The sequence below is a fragment of the Oncorhynchus masou genome, chromosome 25, assembly GCF_036934945.1.
Source record: "Oncorhynchus masou masou isolate Uvic2021 chromosome 25, UVic_Omas_1.1, whole genome shotgun sequence".
Classification (NCBI taxonomy): Eukaryota; Metazoa; Chordata; class Actinopteri; order Salmoniformes; family Salmonidae; genus Oncorhynchus; species Oncorhynchus masou.
In genome coordinates, this window is record NC_088236.1 from 15,073,638 (window position 1) to 15,094,246 (window position 20,609).

A 20,609-nucleotide genomic window follows, 5' to 3' on the forward strand; every position below is an offset into this window, starting at 1 on the left:
CTTCTTAGATTGTTATATATATATATATTTTTTTTTACATGTGTTAAGGCCACACAGAGGGCCAAATATACAGTAATTACAGACAATTCCACATATTTCTTGAAAGTCACATTTCTGGTAGTTTACTGATTAACATTTTCCAGTAATATGCTCTCCCTTTGAAACACTATTAAGAACACAAGAACACATTATATTTTACCACATCAACCAATGAAATGGTGCAATGAAATACAGTGTAGTTGGATGAGCTAATGAGGGTATGTTACTCCGTTGTGTGAGATGATTTTAGACTTTGTTCATTTCTCTCTCCATGTCTCTGTGTATCTAGCGGAAGCGGATGAGACCTCTGGCCCTGAGCAGCCTGTGGTCCTGGAGGACCAGGGCAGCTTGAAGCTGGAGGGTTGGTGGCTGAAGCTACGTCAATTCCATGGCCTCATCGTGAAGAGGTTCCACTGTGCCAAGAGGAACACCAAGGGTCTTTTCTCTCAGATCCTGCTGCCTGCATTCTTTGTCTGTGTGGCCATGACCGTAGCCCTGTCGGTGCCATCCATCGGTGAGGACAACTTGACTTATAGTTCATATTTTAGTCATGTAGCAGAACTTCTTATCTAGAGCGACTTACAGTCACTGCACTCAGCTACGTTTTAGAAGGGAAAAAAACACCCACCACAGTTATTGCAAGTCGACTCTTCTTCAAAATAGCCACGTTCAGCAGAGTCAGCCAGGAAGAAAAAAAGCAAGTGCATGTGTGAGTGCAAGAAAGACAGTTTTTCTCAAGTTCAACTAGCTACAGTTGAAGTTCAAATGGACTTGGCTGTTTGTCAGTGTTTGTAGGTTGTCTTTATGTGATCTCTGTTCTTGTGTTCTTCAGGAGATCTGCCACCATTGGTCTTGTCTCCATCCCAGTACCACAACTACACCCAGCCTCGTGGCAACTTCATCCCCTACGCCAACGAAGACCGCCCACAGTACAGGTCAGACAGACATGGAGTAGGATGCCCTATGTCACTCATTACCATCATGACAACATCTACACAATGTGAATGCATTTTTACACATCCCAAATAATATCATTCCTTCTGACAACTAGCATTATTCTTTCATTTATCTTATCTCAGTTATCACCCATAGTGCATAAAATCATTAGTCCAAATGTACAGGCCACCAATGTTGTAAAGCTGGTGTTTGTAACTTTACAACAGCCTCCTGTTCTTCCTCTCCTCAGCAGTAAACTGTCCCCAGACGCCAGCCCTCAGAAGATCGCCAACACGCTCCGTCTGCCTTGTGGCGTGGGCGCCACCTGCGTCCTCAAAACGCCCTTCAACAGCACCCTGGACCAGCTGGCACAGACGCTCAACCCCAGTGCCAACAACTCCAAAACCCTAGCTGCCCGCTACTTTGACTCCATGTGTCTGGATTCCTTCACCCAGGGAGTGCCCCTGTCCAACTTCGTACCCCCTCCCCCTCGCCAGCCCCCTCAGATGACCCCGACCCTCGTTTTGAGGATAGACTGTGGAACTTCACTGCTGCCACTCTTACCACTGTACGGGGTAAGTCTGTCAGGCTCAGGTGGTAAAGGATAAAGGATATGTTTGCTACTTTATATGTACTGTATGTAGGCAAATGTTTTAGCTATCATATCAATGTATTCTTTAATTACACTATCACATTATATTACTTTATTTTATGATGTCTCGTCTGACAATTATAGCTATAGTCCTGTATGGGCCATTCTGGTTGAAACAAGGCTGACCCACTCTACTGTCCTGTACAGTAGCCTCCCTAACAATCCTGCCCCCTATACTGTGTGTGTCCTCAGAAACAGTGACCTCTCCCCCCACCTTGCCTCTGTCTATCCGGGAGCCGGTTCGTTGTATCTGCTCTATGCAGGGGACGGGCTTCTCCTGCCCCAGTGGGGTCGGGGGGCGGCCGCCCCTTATGAAGGTGGTCACTGGGGACATTCTGGTGGACATCACCGGGCGCAACGTGTCAGAGTACCTCCTCTACACCTCTGACAGACTGCGCCTGCACAGGTAACACACTCATGCATGGGCTTAGACTCATACACACACACACACACACACACACACACACACACACACACACACACACACACACACACACACACACACACACACACACACACACACACACACACACACACACACACACACACACACACACGGGAAGAGGGGAAGAGGTATGGAATCTATCCAATTGTCTTTCTCTCTTTCCATTTCTGTTTCTTATTTTCTCTCTCTCTCTCTAGATATGGAGGACTCACTGTAGGCAACATACAGAAATCAGTCCCAGCATCCTTTGGGAAAAATAATCCGCTCATGGTTCGCAAAATAGCCGTGCGCAGATCAGCTCAGGTGAGCAGAAGGCCATTTTCTTAAAGGGACAGGATACGTCCCAAATGGCACCCTATTCCCTAAACATTGCACCAATTTTGACCTGGGCTTCAAAAGAAGTGCACTATAAAGGGAATAAGGTGCCACTTGAGACACAACTTTGGTGTCAGTTGATGGTATTTTTTGTTGCTGTATTTTATTAAAATCCCCATTAGCTGTTGGGGTCCAGGGTCATTATAACACTTAGCTATTTGTGCTGCTCTGTCATTGTCAGTGACAGACTCGTCCCCTACCCATAGGTGCTGTACAATAATAAAGGGTACCACAGCATGCCAACCTATCTCAATGTCCTCAACAATGCCATCCTGCGCGCCAACCTGCCTCCAGGCAAGGGCAACCCTGCTGCATACGGTGAGAGAGGCAGCCTATACATACTTCGAAGCATAATATTACCTGGGGGATATGGGGTTCTGTTAGCCTGCTCCCAGATCTGTTTGTGTTCTTGCCAAGTCAATTGCTTTCATTGTCAAGCCAAACATGTGAGGGACTGAGAGTTGGTATAATAGCACAAACAGATTCTGTGAATTGAGTAGCTATTTATATGAAAATGTATGTCCAAGGTTCCTTAGTATCTGGGGATCTTATATGGGATTATACAGTAATCTGCCCCCATCTAACCCCTCTTCTTGATGTGTTTGGGTTCACAGGAATCACCCTGACCAACCACCCTATGAACCGTACCAGTGCAAGGCTCTCTTTGGACTACCTGTAAGAATCACTGTATCCAGTTAATGAATATTAAACTGTGGCATATCTCTGAAAAGAACTGTCTTACCAAGACTGTGTCCCAAACGGTACCCTATTCCCTATATATAATGCACTAAATTTAACCAGATCCCTGTGGGCTTTTTGACCAGATCCCTATGGGCCTTTTGACCAGATCCCTATGGGCCTTTTAACCAGATCCCTGTGGGCCTTTTAACCAGATCCCTATGGGCGTTTTGACCAGATCCATATGGGCCTTTTAACCAGATCCCTGTGGGCCTTTTAAGCAGATCCCTATGGGCCTTTTATCCAGATCCCCGTGGGCCTTTTACCCAGATCCCCGTGGGCCTTTTACCCAGTTCCCTATGGGCCTTTTGACCAGATCCCTGTGGGCCTTTTAACCAGATCCCTGTGGGCCTTTTAACCAGATCCCTGTGGGCCTTTTAACCAGATCCCTGTGGGCCTTTTAACCAGATCCCTGTGGGCCTTTTAACCAGATCCCTGTGGGCCTTTCAACCAGATCCCTGTGGGCCTTTCAACCAGATCCCTGTGGGCCTTTTAACCAGATCCCTGTGGGCCTTTTAACCAGATCCCTATGGGCATTTCAACCAGATCCCTGTGGGCCTTTTAACCAGATTAACCAGATCCCTGTGGGCATTTCAACCAGATCCCTATGGGCCTTTTAAAGATCCCTATGAAGGGCCCTCAAACTCAACCAGATCTCAAAGCCATCTTTTCATTGATCCCTAATGGGACTGATTTAGAAAGTACCTGATTTAGAAGGGAACTGAAACTGGGACCTGAGTTCAGACCTGGGACCTGATTTATACCTTGGAACTGATTAATCAGGGACTGATTTAGACCTGGGACCTGATTTAGACCTGGGACCTGATTTAGACCTGGGACCTGATTTAGACCTGGGACCTGATTTAGACCTGGGACCTGATTTAGACCTGGGACCTGATTTAAACCTGGGACCTGATTTAGACCTGGGACCTGATTTAGACCTGGGACCTGATTTAGACCTGGGAACTGATTTAGACCTGGGACCTGATTTAGACCTGGGACCTGATTTAGACCTGGGACCTGATTTAGACCTGGGAACTGATTTAGACCTGGGAACTTATTTAGCCCTGGGATACCAGGTGGGTGCAACCAACTCAGGTAGAAGAAGAAAGCTGCAGGCTCCAGACCTCAGGGTGTAAGCGTTGAATACCCCTGATATAGGGTGCCATTTGAGACTCTCTCACTGTCTTACTAAGTCTCTGTTTGTCCCTACAGGCTCCAGGGCACTGATGTGGTGATAGCCATCTTCATCATCGTGGCCATGTCCTTTGTACCAGCCAGCTTTGTGGTCTTCCTAGTGGCAGAAAAGTCTACCAAGGCGAAGCACCTGCAGTTTGTCTCTGGATGTGACCCAGTCATCTACTGGCTGGCCAACTACGTATGGGACATGGTAAGAGGGGGTGGGGTGTGTCTCTGTGTGTGTGTGTGTGTGTGCGCGCGGGTGGGTGGGTGTGTGGGAGAAACTATTTGATCCTGTCACGGCTGCCGTGGGAAGAATAAGGTGAGGACCAAAGCACAGCGTGGTAAGTGTTCATCTTATTTAATGAAAACTGAACAACAAAACAACAAAGAAACAACCGGAACAGTTCTGTCTGGTGTAGACACACAAAGACTGAAAACAACCACCCACAAAACACAATGGAAAACAGGCTACCTAAATATGGTTCTCAATCAGGGACAACGATTGACAGCTGCCTCTGATTGAGAACCATACCAGGCCAAACACAGAAATAGAAAATCATAGACAAACTAACATAGACAAACCCACCCAAAGAAATCAGAAATACAGACATTGTCATCCTACAAGAAACATGGCATAGAGGAGATGGACCCACTGGTTGCCCTAGGTAACAGGGAGCTAGAAATCCCATCCACCAAACTACCAGGTGTGAAACAGGGAAGGGACTCAGGCGGTATGCTAATTTGGTACAGAGCAGACCTACCTCACTCTATTAAATTAATCCAAACAGGAACATTTCACATTTGGCTAGAAATTCAAAAGGAATTTTCTCAACAGAGAAAATGTTAACTGTTATTTTTTATAGTTTATTTCACTTTTGTTTACTATCTACTTCACTTGCCTCGCCAATGTAAACATATGTTTCCCATGCCAATAAAGCCCATAAATTGAAATGTAATTTAATTGAGAGTTAAACCGCTGAACAGCTTAACCAGTGTACAGTAGGTGGTAGTTAGTGTTCTACAGTAAACTGGACCCCAGACATTGATGCAACTACAAGGTTAAATCCAGTTTGCTACTGCTTTGCTTTCTAACCTGAACCCCTCCTTGTGGATTATCATTCTGTCTGTCATCCTCCTGCTTGTGTTGTGTACTATTCACACAATAGATGGTCCTATGAATGTTTGAGAGATATTGTGTATTTCTGCCAGCCAATCTAACTGAAACTCTCCTGTCTCTCGTTGTCTCCTAGCTGAACTACCTGGTGCCAGCCACGTGCTGTGTCCTTATCCTGTTTGTCTTTGACCTTCCTGCGTACACATCCCCAACCAACTTCCCCGCGGTCCTCTCTCTCTTCCTCCTCTACGGGTGAATGTACTTTACTTACCACACGGCACGGGTTTTCTCTACCCACTCAGTTCATCCCAAATGGCATCCTTTCCCCTATATAGTGCATATATAGTGCACTATAGGGAATAGTTGTGCACTATGTAGGGAATATAGTGTTATTTGGGACACACAGTTTCTTGCTTTACTCGTTAAAGCTTGTCAAGAGGAAACCGAGTCGTCACATTCACTAGTGTGTAATGCCACAAGGGGCCCCCTGTGGTGCTGCTGGAGCCATTTCTTCATTTCTATCATCATTTATGACAGAACCTGGGGGGGGAGCATAGACATTGTGCCCTTGATGACATATTTTAAGAACAGTAATGCATTATGCATAACTGTCCTTGACGATATCAAGAAACTGTAATGCATACTTAATGAATATGACCTGTTATATCACTCTGTATCTCTCTCTCTCTGTATCTCTCTCTCCCCCTCTCTCTGTATCTCTCTCTCACCCCTCTCTCTGTATCTCTCTCTCACCCTCTCTCTCTCTCTCTCTCTTTCCCACCCACCCCCCCTCTCTCTGTATCTCTCCCCCCCCCTCTCTCCTCTCTCTCTTTCCCACCCACCCCTCCCTCTCTCTGTATCTCTCTCCCCCCCTCTCTCCTCTCTCTCTTTCCCACCCACCCCTCCCTCTCTCTGTATCTCTCTCTCTCCCCCTCTCTCTCCTCTCTCTGTATCTCTCTCTCCCCCCTCTCTCCTCTCTCTCTTTCCCACCCACCCCTCCCTCTCTCTGTATCTCTCTCTCTCACCCCCCCTCTCTCCTCTCTCTCTTTCCCACCCACCCCTCCCTCTCTCTTTCTCTCTCTTTCCCACCCACCCCTCCCCCTCTCTCTTTCTCTCTCCCTTCCCACCCTCCCTCCCTCCCTATCTCTCTCCCTCCCTCCCTCTCTCCCTCCCTCCCCTCCCTCCCTCCCTCCCTCCCTCCAGGTGGTCTATAACTCCTGTCATGTACCCTGCCTCCTTCTGGTTCGAGGTGCCCAGCACGGCCTATGTGTTCCTCATAGTCATCAACCTCTTCATAGGAATCACTGCCACTGTAGCCACCTTCCTGCTGCAGCTCTTTGAACATGACAAGGTGTGTTTCTTCCTCTGTTGACGGTATAACAGCAGTTACAGGTTTCAGAGTTCTTGTAACTTTTCCAAACTTCCCGGGTTTCCAAGGAATCACTAAGCAGGAAATATGGAATCCGCCAACCAGGATTTTTAGGAAAGGGAACAGATATGTGCAACCATACAGCAGTTCCAGCAGCATTGTTATGATTAGATCTAGTATATTTAACATGACTACCTCACACTGCTTTGGTCTCTCTGCAGGATCTGAAACTGGTGAACAGCTACCTAAAGTCCTGTTTCCTTATCTTCCCAAATTACAACCTGGGTCACGGCCTGATGGAAATGGCCTACAACGAATACATCAATGAGTACTATGCTAAAATAGGTGTGATTATATTGTAAATGCTATTCCAAGTACCTGCAGTACATTTGATATCTGGGCTAATAATGTTTAGTCTATAGCACTTTGAGACTTTGTGTTAAGCAGTTTGGGAAATCTGCTGATGTAAAAAGGGCTTTATAAATAAAAGTAATTGAGAAAGTTTAATCTCTCTTTATTATGTCTCTCTCAGGTCAGTTTGACAAGATCAAGTCTCCATTTGAGTGGGATATTGTGACTCGAGGGCTGGTTGCCATGACAATCGAGGGCTTTGTAGGCTTCTTCATAACCATCCTGTGCCAGTACAACTTCCTCAGGAAACCCTCGTGAGTGTGTGTGTGTGTGTGTGTGTGTGTGTGTGTGTGTGTGTGTGTGTGTGTGTGTGTGTGTGTGTGTGTGTGTGTGTGTGTGTGTGTGTGTGTGTGTGTGTGTGTGTGTGTGTGTGTGTGTGTGTGTGTGTGTGTGTGTGTGTGTGTGTGAGTGTGTGTGTGTGTGTGTGTGTGTGTGTGTGTGTGTGTGTGTGTGTGTGTGTGTGTGTGTGTGTGTGTGTGTGTGTGTGTGTGTGTGTGTGTGTGTGTGTGTGTGTGTTTGTGTGTGTGTGTGTGTGTGTGTGTGTGTGTGTGTGTGTGTGTGTGTGTGTGTGTGTGTGTGTGTGTGTGTGTGTGTGTGTGAGAGTGTGAGTGTGTGTGTGTGTGTGTGTGTGAGTGTGAGTGTGAGTGTGTGTGTGTGTGTGTGTGTGTGTGAGTGTGTGTGAGTGTGTGTGTGTTTGTGTGTGTGTGTGTGTGTGTGTATCACACCAAAAAGATCCACTGCAGCGTTCTAGTTCCATGCCGTCCCTGAGGGTGCGTGTTTTATAACAGGAGAGTTCCAGTCAGCAGCCAGCCCATAGAGGACGATGATGAGGATGTGGCCTCTGAGAGAAGGAGAGTACTGAGAGGAGAAGCTGACAATGACATGCTGAAGATTGACAACCTCACCAAGGTCAGACAGATACAGAGATCCCCTTTATTTAACTCCAAATGGTATCCTATTCCCTATCTAGTGCACCATAGGGCCCAGTCAAAAGTGGTTCACTAAATAGGCAACAGGGTGCCATTTGAGACCCAGCACACTCTATTCAAGGTCAACAGAGTCTCACAAGGTGTTAATGCTATCAATGAATTCAATGTCCTGTGTCTGTCAGGTGTACAAATCGAGGAAGATGGGGCGTATCTTGGCTGTGGACCGGCTATGTTTGGGCGTGCGTCCTGGGGAGTGTTTCGGCCTCCTGGGTGTGAACGGAGCAGGGAAGACCACCACCTTCAAGATGCTGACTGGAGACGAGAGCACCACGGGAGGAGAGGCCTTCATAGGGGGGAGCAGGTACTTTACATATGCACCGGGCTTGCATCCCAAATCGCACCCTTTTCCCTTTATAGTGCACTGCTTTTGATGGGTCCTGATCAAAAGTAGTGCACTTAATAGGTAACATGGTGCCATTTGGGTGCGGCAGTGTAGCCTAGTGGTTAGAGCACTGGACTAATAACCGAAAGGTTGCAAGTTCAAATCCCTGAGCTGACAAGGTACAAAATCTGTCATTCTGACCCTGAACAGGCAGTTAACCCACTGTTCCTAGGCCGTCATTGAAAATAAGAATTTGTTCTTAACTGACTTGCCTAGTAAAGTTAAGGTAAATAAAATAAAATACATTTGGGACATACACCAGACCCATCTTTAAAGGTGATTTGCCCATAAAAAAAATGCTCACATGCACCCATCACTTTCATTAATTGTTAGCTTGTGGTGGCTAAAGTTAGCTGAAGTTTGTAGTATCAGAGCCGCTATTCAAAAAGTATCTCAGAGTAGGAGTGCTGATCTGAGATCAGCTTTGCCTTAAAATCCATAGTGAAAAGACTACATGGACAGGGAGGACATGATCCTTGATCAGCGCTCCTACTCCTAGATGCTTTTTGAATACGGGTCCAGGTACTGTTGTTGTTGTTGAGAGATTCACAAGGCTCCCTCTGTCCATGTGTTGTGTTGTCAGTATCCTGAAGGAGCTGTTGAGGGTGCAGCAGAGCATTGGCTACTGTCCTCAGTTTGACGCCCTGTTTGAAGACCTGACAGCCAGAGAGCACCTGGAGCTGTACACACGCCTCCGGGGCATCCCCTGGAAGGACGAGGAACGGGTACAGCTACTACGCACACACACACACTCCACATTATGCATTTTACAGTGTGATTTTACTCAATAATTGTTGTTGAAAAGTTCCTCTATTTATTTCCTTTTGTCTTTTCCCAGGTGGTCTCATGGGCCCTGGAGAAACTGGAGCTGTCCAAGTATGCAGACATGCCCGCTGGCACCTACAGTGGGGGAAACAAGCGCAAGCTGTCCACTGCCATCGCCCTCATCGGATACCCCTCTCTCGTATTCCTGGTGAGACTCAACCTCATCGCCACTCATTAAAAGATGTATCACTATGTTGTTATATCCCACTCTACACATAGAAGTGGCAGGTAGCCCTGCAGTTGGACCAGTAACCGTAAAGGTCGCTGTTCAAATCCCCGACAAGACAAAGTGAAACATCTGTTGATGTGCCCTTGAGCAAGGCACTTAACCCTAATTGCTCCATGGTCACCGTTGATAATGGCAGAGCCTGGCTGTGACCCCACTCTCAGAGGGTGTCTCAGGGAGAATTGGGATATGGACAGAACATATTTAGGACAAATAAAATAGGACAAATATAAGCACCCACCTAATTATTATTATTATTACATAGTGTAGATAGTTTATCCAATTATTCTGGTCTGGATAAGACAGGAGACGCTCTGATTGTGTCCTATTCTTTGTGGGACAGGATGTAAATAACTCAGATGCCGTTCTCTGTGATTGTCCTCCAGGATGAACCCACTACAGGGATGGATCCCAAGGCCCGCAGATTCCTCTGGAACCTCATCCTCGACATCCTCAAGACGGGACGCTCTGTGGTGCTGACATCACACAGGTGAGACACTCATTCTCATCAGACATGTACTGCATACTACTTGTTGCTAATATGCATACTAATACCTTTATTATTGAGGTGTCTGGGAAATAATTGTGTATTCCCAGCCTTGCATTCACACCTGCACTAATTTGTTTCTACCTGGTTCTGATGCTGCTGATAGAGGTGACTGTACGTCGCTCTGGATTAGAGTGTCTGCTAAATGTCTGAAATGAGGAGCTGTGAAATGGGAATGTCTCTGTGTCTGCAGTATGGAGGAGTGTGAGGCTCTGTGCACCAGACTGGGCATCATGGTCAACGGCAGGTTCAAATGCCTGGGTAGCATCCAGCACCTCAAGAACAGGTCAGAAGTTCACACACAACCAGGCCAACCAGAAGTTAGAGACATATTTCATACCAATATAGTCTGCAATCACCTCTGGATGACTCTTTTTTTACTTCCTCCACCCTTTCAACTTGTTGGTTTTTCCCCAGATTGTTACACATCCTGTTATTGAGAGAGAGAGAGAGAGAGGGAGAGAGAGAGCGAGAGAGAGAGGGAGAGAGAGAGGGAGAGTGAGAGAGGGAGAGGGAGGGAGGGAGGGAGGGAGGGAGGGAGGGAGGGAGGGAGGGAGGGAGGAGAGAGAGAGAGAGAGAGAGAGAGAGAGAGAGAGAGAGATTAGGCAAGTCAATTATATGTATTCAGTGACTCCTTCTCGATTCATACTTCCTCATATCCTTTCTCTTCTTCTCATAACCTATTGGATAAAGGAGATAGGATACAATGAATCAAGGAAAGAGTCATTGAACCAGGGTGACTTGTGAACTCACCCTGGTTGTGTCCCTTCCTTCCACAGGTTTGGTGATGGTTATATGATCACAGTCCGGACCAAGACCAGTTCCAGTGTGAAGGAGGTGGTGAGATTCTTCAACAGGAATTTCCCTGAGGCTGTACTAAAGGTGCACATACAATGTATATTTGAGTCATTTAGCAGATGCTCTTATCCAGACTTACTTATTACAGTTGTCACGGTTATTACAGGTATCACAGTTGTTACAGTTATTACAGCTATTACAGGTATTACAATTATCACAGTTATTACAGTTATCACAGTTATCACATCTATTACAATTATCACAGTTGTCACAGCTATTACAGTTATTACGGTTATTACAGTTGTCACAGGTATCACAATTATTACAGTTATCACAGTTATCACAGTTATTACAGGTATTACAGGTATTACGGTTATTACAGTTGTCACAGGTATCACAGTTATCACAGGTATTACAAGTATTACGGTTATTACAGTTATTACAGTTATCACAGTTATTACAGGTATTACAAGTATTACGGTTATTACAGTTACATCTATCACAGCTATTACAGTTATTACAGTTATTCCAGGTATTACAGGTATTACGGTTATTACAGTTGTCACAGGTATCACAGTTATCACAGTTATTACGGTTATTACAGTTATTACGGTTATTACAGTTATCACAGTTATTACAGTTATCACAGTTATTACAGTTATAACAGTTATAACAGTTATTACAAGCACACTCTTCTTTAAAATAGCCACTAGAAGCAGAATCAGTGGTAGGAAGAAAAGACATTGAATTGAATGTGTTCCCAGGAGAGCCACCACACTAAGGTCCAGTTCCAGTTGAAGTCAGAGAGGATCTCCCTGGCCCAGGTGTTCAGTAAGATGGAGCAGGTGGTGGAGGTGCTGGGAATAGACGACTACTCTGTCAGCCAGACCACACTGGACAATGTGAGCTACTGTCACGCTGTGCTTGAGTCATTTCCACACGGACACAGTACAGATCATTAGATTGAAAATGTATATGCAAAATAGAGAATTTGATTTTAAATCTGTGTACGCACACGCATTGATCATTGCTCGCTTTCATTTTTCTTTTTTTTCTTGAGGAAGGCCTTGCAGCTCAAACATTGATGCTAAAAAGTCTCAATTATATCCCCTTGTCTGTCCATTCATTTCTCTGTGTTTTCTCCCTCCCTCTCCATCCAGGTATTTGTGAACTTTGCAAAGAAGCAGAGCGACAACCTGGAGCAGCAGGAGAGTTCGCCCCCTGGTGGAGGCCAGTCGCCACTGCAGCGCCTGCTAACCCTGCTCAGACCCCGGCTGGCCAACACGGAACTCGACGCCCTGGTCAGCGAAGAACCGGAGGAACTAGAGAGTGATGACGATGAGGGCCTCATCAGCTTCGAGGAGGAGAGGGTGAGGAAGGAGAGGGAGGAAGGAAGGGGAGAGGGTGAGAGGGGAGAGAGGAATAGAGGAGAGAAAGAGGAGGTGAGGGAGAGACTAGGAGAGAGGAATAGAGGAGAGAAAGAGGAGGAAAGGCAGAGGAGGGGAGAAGGAGAGGAGGATAGGGGCAACACAATGTGGGTGGAGATGGTGAGAGGAGGGGAGGGAGGAGAGGATGCGGGCAGAGGGTGAGAGGGGAGGAGGGAGGAGAGGATGCGGGCAGAGGGTGAGAGGGGAGGAGGGAGGAGAGGATGCGGGCAGAGGGTGAGAGGGGAGGAGGGAGGAGAGGATGCGGGCAGAGGGTGAGAGGGGAGGAGGGAGGAGAGGATGCGCGCAGAGGGTGAGAGGGGAGGAGGGAGGAGAGGATGCGGGCAGAGGGTGAGAGGGGAGGAGGGAGGAGAGGATGCGGGCAGAGGGTGAGCGGGGAGGAGGGAGGAGGGAGAAGAGGATGCGGGCAGAGGGTGAGAGGAGATGAGAGAGATTAGAGGAAAGGGTAAGAGGAGAGAAAATACTTGTTGGGATGTGATGCTGCGTTCATAACCAAATGGGAAGGTGGTAATTCCCAGTTGTGAAGTTGTAAATATCAGTTGAAAACATTCACGTGCTTCAAACTAATTGAGAAACACTAATTGGCTAATCGCAAAAAAGCTGCGTCAACCATAAACTAAAAGTACAGCTATCATGCTCGCAAACAAATTATTGTCTTCAAAAAACATATAAATAGATTGATTTTAATAATAATGTTTTGTGGTTGCATTTAACTGCCAAATGCTTTTATCGAGGTAATTTCCTTAATATGTGACATCAGGGTTCAGCATTTGGGAGAAGTTGGAGCTCAGGGATGAATGAAGAGTTTCCCGCTAGGAATTGATCCCGTGTGGCTCAGTTGGTAGAACATGGCACTTGCAACACCAGGGTTGTGGGTTTGATTCCCACGGGGGACCAGTATGAACAAATGTACATGTAATTACCAGCTGAAGGTCCGTTCAAATAGACTTTTTACGAGATGATATGAACGCAGCATAAGACAGAGAAAGTGGGATGGGATGTTGTCTACATAGACACACTTTGCATATCACACTTAGCAACTTAATAAGTATGAAGTACTTAACTTAAAGTGATGTTATAGAACTTTTATATAATTTCAGCCAGTAGTTTTAAAAGTGGTGTTCATGAGACAAAATGGTTCCCTGTTTTTTGTGTACTATGTCATCCAATTCGTATAATATGTTACGTCCTGAAAAAAACAACTTTATTTTATTTGTATTTTTTAAATGTATTTGTATAATATGTTATGAATCCAATTCGTACAATATGTTACGAATTTGTTCTTAAGACCCTGTACTGCATTTAACTGTACTTTTACCCCTTACGAAGCACTTCTTGTTTCTCCATGGCAGGTGCAGCTCTCCTTTAACACAGATACACTCTGTTGAACTGTGGAAGCTCAAAGAGCCTGGACAGACAAAGTGGGAGGAGGAACCTCAGAGAGGGGGTGTGATTGGACAGACAAAGTGTAAGGAGGAAATTCATAGGGGGCATGTCTATAGACAAATATGGGATGAGGAAATAACATGAACTAGTCAGACAGAGGAAGAGAATGTACCTGTTAATTTTTGGATTGGAAGACAACCGTCTCCATCTACCCAGGGGAAAGATACGTGTTATTTTTATCCTCAAACAGCTAACAGTGACAGAGACTGAGGCATGGGACTCAGAGAATGAGATGCAGTGGGACAGAGAACTGAAGTGAGCCTCTCAAAGCTGTCAGAGTCATCGGCCATAGTTAAAGCCTGAAGTGTACATAAGACAAGGCCCCTGTCATCATGGGAAGCATACTGATACAGTGAGAAAGCTTGTATTTTAATAGAGATATGTTGTTATAGGAATGTCTATATGTATTTATTTTTGAGAATGTATTGATAAATGGGAACACTGAAAACCAATGGGGTCTGTCTAGAAAGGACTAAAATCACAAGGCTTGATTTGGTATTCATGTTGCCTTCGCTAGTAGGTTGGCTTCATTCAATGTTGATAATGTCAGATATGACCACCTTACTGAGTTTAATCTTTCCTCAGTTGTTTGACGCAGTGAATTAGTGGTTCATCACTGGTCAAAAGTGTTCTGTCCCTGCCAAAGTACAAGGTTGTGTCCTTAATGACACCCTATTTCCTATATAGTTTACTACTTTTGACCAGGGCCCCATAAGGCTCTGTTCAATAAGTGCATTATGTACTGAAGGGATTTGGGTGCTAAGGGTCCTGGTACAAAGTAGTGCACTAAATAGGATGTTGGGTGCCATTTGGGACACATCCCCAGTGTTCCTATTCAACCAGAGATGATTCCCCCCCCCCCCCTTAAAAAAAATAATTGACCTTCCTTGAGAGCATGCTGTCATGAAGCCAGTCAAACCAGTGTTGTGTCATACATATACAGTATATACAATACCTATATTTTTCTGTGGCAAGAAGAAAGATGCATTTTTGATATTGAAATGTATATGGGACAGATGTGTGATCTGTGATCGATTTGGCAATTATGGTTTATAGAGGGAAGTAAATGACCTTTGGAAAAAGCGGCAAGTTTTGACATGAGTCCTGAATCGTTGGCCTTTTATTTGAAATCACTTTATTAGACGAATTGAGTCACAGAGGAACGCTACACGACATGTCCTGTTTTAAGAGAATGCCTCTACTTGTTGATACTGAAGGTGCCTCCTTAACCTCAAGCCTCTTCATTTGGACAGGGGACAGTATATTTTTGTCTCGTCATGATAAATAGAGCACTTTCTACTGAATGCTTTATTTTGTGCTTCTACAAATCATAATGATTTGGATTCTTTCAAGAAGATCACATTTTGGACACAATGTAATAATGTAGTTAACAGTGAAGGTTATCCTCAAGATCATTGAAGTTATTGAAAACCATGAAAAAAACCTAATAATAACTCTCTCGTGTAATAATTAAGGTCACGCGCAAGATGTACAATAACAAGCACTACTGCACTACTATCACTGTGAGACAAAGAAGTTGAACTTTCAGATCATTGTTTAGTTTGAACTTAAATGGATTGTATGATTTCCAAGATGCTTTAAAGGCAGTTGGCTTACCCTACGTATCTTTTGGAAGTTGGAGCACATTTAAAGACCAGCCACACCACGTCATTAGTGAAGGGAAAGGTTTCTGTTATTGAATAGTATGTTGGCATGTGATTTGAACTGGATATGTTCATGGAGTGTTTGTGTTGTGAAGAGCCAGTTGTAATATATCCTTATTCTTCTCAGAGGACACTTCATTTATTTCACGGATTAATTCAACGTAATATAACATATGTTTTGGTGATTTCTTAATGTGAGACCTACTTGGACGTATTTGCTAATTTTTCTTGACTGTGGTGGGGTTGTTATCCTTTTACTATTAAGTAGAGGAAACAGACTGTTGTAATTAGTTTTCATCAGAATGTAAAGTAGGTTAAATGTTTTACTGAAGTCCAGGAAATAATATGAGAACAAGAAACAATGCCTGTTTTTGAGATGTGTTAAGTAATGCTATCTGTATTTGTTTATGTTTATGTATATGTTATGTATCTGAAAAGCAGTAAGGAAAGATGTATTGAACTTGAAACAAACTTGTGTCCTTTAACTCAGACTGAATGATGACCGTGATGCTCTACTTTAACTAGAGTTCTGTGACCTCAAAAGGAACATCAATGTGATTTAGGCCCATTTTGGATAATTTGATCTATTTAACTTCTGTTGCCACCCAATGTATCTCGGAATAATTGTAAGATCAAGGTATTTGAAGTTTTCCCTGAGCAAAGCTTGACTTTTTTTAAAAGAGCAACATTTAGGATACTTTCACTTTCTCTTCAGCGCAGAATTCAGTACATACATGTATCTGGGGTAAAACTATTTAACACTGATGTTTTTTTGACACCAGCAAATATGAGAGTTAGGTGCAATTCTACATGGTTTCAAATACTGTATACTATGGGATGTAAAAAAAATATTCAGTCAATCTAGTGAAAACTCAGCTTTACTCTAAAGCTGAATGCTTTGGAATTTATCCAGGCAGTGTATTGTACGTGTGCATATGAATATAAATATATATTTATATGTTGTGAAAATATGTCAGTTGACATTATTCTGTTGTAAAGCATCTGTCCATGTTGTTCTCGTGTTATTTTTGGACTTAATGTAACATCTGGTCTTGTTCCTGATTTTACTGTTGTTTCGGTACTCTGTGCTTCACGTTTGGTGATCTGGATTTTTTTACAAAAAAATGTACAAATCAATCAGGTATCAGTTGGGTACTTTCTATGGTTTCGTTCCTAAATTGAATTACGGTGTTCTAGCTATACCTTGAAAACGTTAGGTATTTGGACCAAATAATTGACATGCACTTTGAAAGCTTGCATTCATTTCGCTTAAAATAAATATATGAGAATAGGAGTGTGATATATCCATTTCATTTGATGATGTCCGGAGGAGTTTTTACTGACATTATTCAACAGGAAAATGCAGTGATTTACAGAGGCTCTTTATCCATATATCTAAAACCTCATGACGACCATTTTGGATCGTGTTCGTCATTATTTGATCTAATTAAACCTCGCTACCCAACACATCCCTGTGCATACTAGTTAAGGCCATTGAAGTTTTCAATGAGCAAAGCTTGGTTTAAAAAAAAAAAGTTAAATTGAGGATTTTCTTAGAGCTCGATTGAGTCCTTAGCTCTGAAGATCTGAGTTGTAGAGTGATTTACATTTAAAGGCAATGTTCCCACGTTAGTGGAGACTGCATTCAGTCTGCATGTCGGCTCGATTGGAAATCATCCTTAAATGTCAACGGTAGTGATTGAATTGAGCCCTAAGTTTTATTTTCAGTGCAGAGCATACTGTACAAAAGTATCTGGAGAAAAAAACGATTAAACACAGGTTTACACCAGCAAATATCAGTTAGCCTAACTTAGTTAAGTGCAAATACTGTACACTATGAGATGAAAATACATCAATCATTCTAGTGAATACTCAGCTTTCATCTGTAGCAAAATGCTTTGGAATTTATCCAGGCAGTATATGTGTGCATATGAATATAAATGTATATTCATATTTTATGAAAATGTGTCTGACATTATTCTGTTGTAAAGCATCTGTTCATATTGTTCTCGCGTTACATTGGGTCTTAAAGTAACATCTGGTCTTGTTCCTGATTCTAATGGTGTTTCTGTACTCTGTGCTTCACGTTTGGTGATCTTGATTTTTAAACAAAACAAATAAATCAGGTACCATCAGTTGAGTCCTTTCTATCGTTTTGTTCATAAATTAAATTACGGTATACTTGCTACCTTGAAAACATTAGGTATTTGGACCAAATCATTTACCGTATATGCACTTTGCTTACAATAAAGTCATGAGAACACTAGTGTGATGAGTTTAATTTGAGGAGTTGACTGACATTATGCACCATTACAATAATAGTTAGAGGCTCTTCGTCTATATATACACACACAAGGATATCGTTTTGCTTTTTTAAAATGGATGTTTATTACACAAATCAAGATTAAAATACATTTAAAAAAACATGTTTCAAGTGTTCACACAGTGATTGAGGTAATGATCATCATGGTTGTTTTCCAAATGGCACCCTATTCCATAATTAGTGCACTACTTTTAACCTGAGCCCATATGGTCAAAAGTAGAGCACTATATAGGGAAGTGTCATTTGGGACACACCTTAAAAGTCATTAAAAAGCAGATTACGTCATCATGTAGACAGCATTAAATAGGTAGATTTTTAAAATGTTGCAACACCCGAATGGTGTAGTGTCGGTGGAATAAAATAACATTCATGCACTAAATTGTTATATGCAGCAGAAATGTGATAGAAATGACCACAGTTGCCTTCCATCATCACTCTTTAGCAAATCATCATTGATCATCTTCATCATCAAATGCCACCCCGGTTGCTGGACGCTTTCTGGAAAAAGGACAGAAAAACAAGTTAATTTGGCTCTTTGCAAATGGACCCACAGATGCATGGGAGTATGTAACAACTAATATATTTTATATATTCCCTATGTACTGCACTACTTTTGATCAGGGCCCATGCAATATGAAGGACCATGGGTGCCCTTTATAGGGTTCAGACAAGTACAGCACCTTCTTGTTCCTGGGTTGATAAGAGAATCTCCTGGAAGACGCTTCTTGACTGCCAGAGTTTGACCACTCTGCGGCTGTCTCCTTGGCTCAAAATCTGAAAGAGCAAGATGACCATTTACTTTACACCTTTATAGCTATGAGGACGACCTATGGTCTTATTGTGATGTAACAAGACAAAATAAAACACAGCACACCTGTATTGCGTTTGGGTGGACTCTTTCCAGGACTGAATGGGGCTGGGCCACCTAGACAGAAACAACACAGCAGAGAACACTGAGTAAGGAGTGCTGGTGTTGGATCAAAGCGCACACATGCAATCTGTACCAGAAACTATCAAGTTCTTGAACTTCCCTAGAGCAGAGTCAGTGTGATAAGAAAATAACTCTGTATGCTGAATGAGGGCTCTGTCCCAAACCTTACTTGTATGGTCTAAACGAGTCAGACTGTCTGCCATTCTAAACAGTAGCTCTCTCAGTTTCTCTTTGGCCTCGGGCTGTTTCAGTCTGGACAGAGTCACACTCAGTTCCCCTGGACTGGTGCCTACACAGAGCACTGCACCGCTGTCCTGCATTGATACAGACACACTCCCACTGCCACATGCAGACCTGGGAGAAGATACGGGAGGAATACAAGTAAACGTGGAAGTACTATAAAGACATGGAATGTATAAATGTGCCCAAAAAAGTCAATGATCTTGTCAGGATCCCGAGTAGTACATGAGGTCATTGGATTAAAATAGGATGGGAAAAACATACCTAATTTTCAAGATATAATCCTCTGTTGACTTCAAGGCAAACTTTCCTCTCTGAAAATAATAGTGTGTGTCATTCTTGTTATTAAAAAAATGAAAGGAAATTCTACTCTTTGCAGGTTTGGTTGAATAAATATACTTACAAATTGGTTCAATGTCTCATCAGTGAAATCTGTGCTCCACACATCAGAGGCATTTGTCAAACTGGGACAGGAAAACAAGCAAATGATGTTAGCCGTCATGTCACAACAACATCTCTAACTATCATGTATATTTATTTATCTTACAGGTGGCAATCTTCTAACAATCTTGGCACCGTGGCCGTTTTTATACTTGTTGTTAGCCACTAACTAAAATACATCAGCACGAGCTTCTCATCCAAATCGATGAGATATGTAAAAGTAATGTTAGTTTGCTAGCTACATGCCAATAACTAGCTAGCAATTTAGTACAGTTCTCTGTTAACTAGCTAGTTATCGTTGTTCGAAAAGCATTGTTAGATATACGGAAATGACTAGCTATTAACACCCACCCAACATTGAACATCTCCGAATATTTATGAGTGTAGCATATGAATTTACACTGGTCATTTTTATCTACCACGGTGCAATAAGACATTTGGGTCAACGGTCGATTTCCATCCATGTCTTGCGTTGGTGTAGGCAGCATGATATTATGTTCAGGAAACCTCCACTGTGCGTGAGTGGTTGCTCGTGCTAGCCCACGTCTCTGTAACACAGCGGTTCGATGCTCAATGTGTAGCCAGTCAGTGAAGTAGGAGTATCAATCAGGAAGTGTTTGCAGCCGAGCAGCTGCTTCACGTGTATGTTACCTCTTATCCTGTTATTTTTCAAAACACATGTTGATCTGTAAACAAAGGTACCGTATTGTAGTTTGAACTGTGTAGCTAGCTGCATGTTCGTCAAGACGCTAGCCTAAGAATGTAATTATGATAATATTGATTGTTTTGCTAAATATGTGCGCTAGCTTGCTATCTTTTCGTTGCATGTCTCAACCAGGAGGTAATTAGCAAGCTAGTAAGATAACTATTATTTAATCCAATCCTGTTAACCATGTTCATGATATTGATGGTGGCTTTGGTATTTTGCCTTTGTATAATAATTGTTGACACTGTATGTATTTCCATATTTGACAGGTGCAGTGGTCCAGTAATATACATAATATCTTGCTATGGCTTGGAAGTCAAGGACCCGCAGTCTTCAGGTGTTCGACACAGAGTTGAGTGCCGACACAATGTAGTGGTACCCCATT

The 20,609-nt window shown here is 43.3% G+C and overlaps 2 protein-coding genes across 2 annotated transcripts in view; one reads left to right on the forward strand and one right to left on the reverse strand.

Annotated features, from left to right (window-relative positions):
• LOC135513589 (ATP-binding cassette sub-family A member 2-like) overlaps nucleotides 1-17,718 on the forward strand; it is a 149,088-nt gene extending 131,370 nt beyond the window's left edge. The window contains 23 exon segments of the mRNA XM_064936475.1: nucleotides 329-553; nucleotides 872-974; nucleotides 1,226-1,464; nucleotides 1,467-1,550; nucleotides 1,820-2,033; nucleotides 2,270-2,375; nucleotides 2,654-2,765; nucleotides 3,062-3,122; nucleotides 4,401-4,575; nucleotides 5,618-5,733; nucleotides 6,685-6,832; nucleotides 7,072-7,195; nucleotides 7,383-7,515; nucleotides 8,050-8,170; nucleotides 8,373-8,551; nucleotides 9,216-9,357; nucleotides 9,471-9,605; nucleotides 10,070-10,173; nucleotides 10,424-10,516; nucleotides 11,010-11,112; nucleotides 11,793-11,930; nucleotides 12,189-12,398; nucleotides 13,826-17,718. Of these exon segments, the coding sequence (XP_064792547.1) occupies nucleotides 329-553; nucleotides 872-974; nucleotides 1,226-1,464; nucleotides 1,467-1,550; nucleotides 1,820-2,033; nucleotides 2,270-2,375; nucleotides 2,654-2,765; nucleotides 3,062-3,122; nucleotides 4,401-4,575; nucleotides 5,618-5,733; nucleotides 6,685-6,832; nucleotides 7,072-7,195; nucleotides 7,383-7,515; nucleotides 8,050-8,170; nucleotides 8,373-8,551; nucleotides 9,216-9,357; nucleotides 9,471-9,605; nucleotides 10,070-10,173; nucleotides 10,424-10,516; nucleotides 11,010-11,112; nucleotides 11,793-11,930; nucleotides 12,189-12,398; nucleotides 13,826-13,861 (3,101 nt within the window). The 3' untranslated portion in view covers nucleotides 13,862-17,718.
• A 234-nt stretch (nucleotides 17,719-17,952) lies between these two features.
• LOC135513815 (protein PAXX-like) lies at nucleotides 17,953-20,103 on the reverse strand. The gene is made up of 7 exons (XM_064936762.1): nucleotides 19,870-20,103; nucleotides 19,481-19,541; nucleotides 19,342-19,391; nucleotides 19,007-19,191; nucleotides 18,781-18,831; nucleotides 18,587-18,680; nucleotides 17,953-18,404 (listed from the first exon to the last, which is right to left on the reverse strand). Exons 1-7 carry the CDS (start codon nucleotides 20,004-20,006, stop codon nucleotides 18,356-18,358), a joined length of 627 nt encoding a protein of 208 aa, XP_064792834.1. The 5' UTR covers nucleotides 20,007-20,103; the 3' UTR covers nucleotides 17,953-18,355.
• Between the last annotated feature and the right edge of the window lie 506 nt (nucleotides 20,104-20,609).

Bases quoted from the DNA above. Each gene is read 5' to 3' on its own strand.
- LOC135513815 (XM_064936762.1), bottom strand. From the start codon at position 20,006: ATGCTGCCTACACCAACGCAAGACATGGATGGAAATCGACCGTTGACC. The intron at 19,542-19,869 runs GTGGGTGTTAAT...TTCCTGTCCCAG, and splicing joins TCGGAGATGTTCAATGTTGG to TTTGACAAATGCCTCTGATG. The intron at 18,681-18,780 runs GTGTGCTGTGTT...TTGCTCTTTCAG, and splicing joins TCCACCCAAACGCAATACAG to ATTTTGAGCCAAGGAGACAG.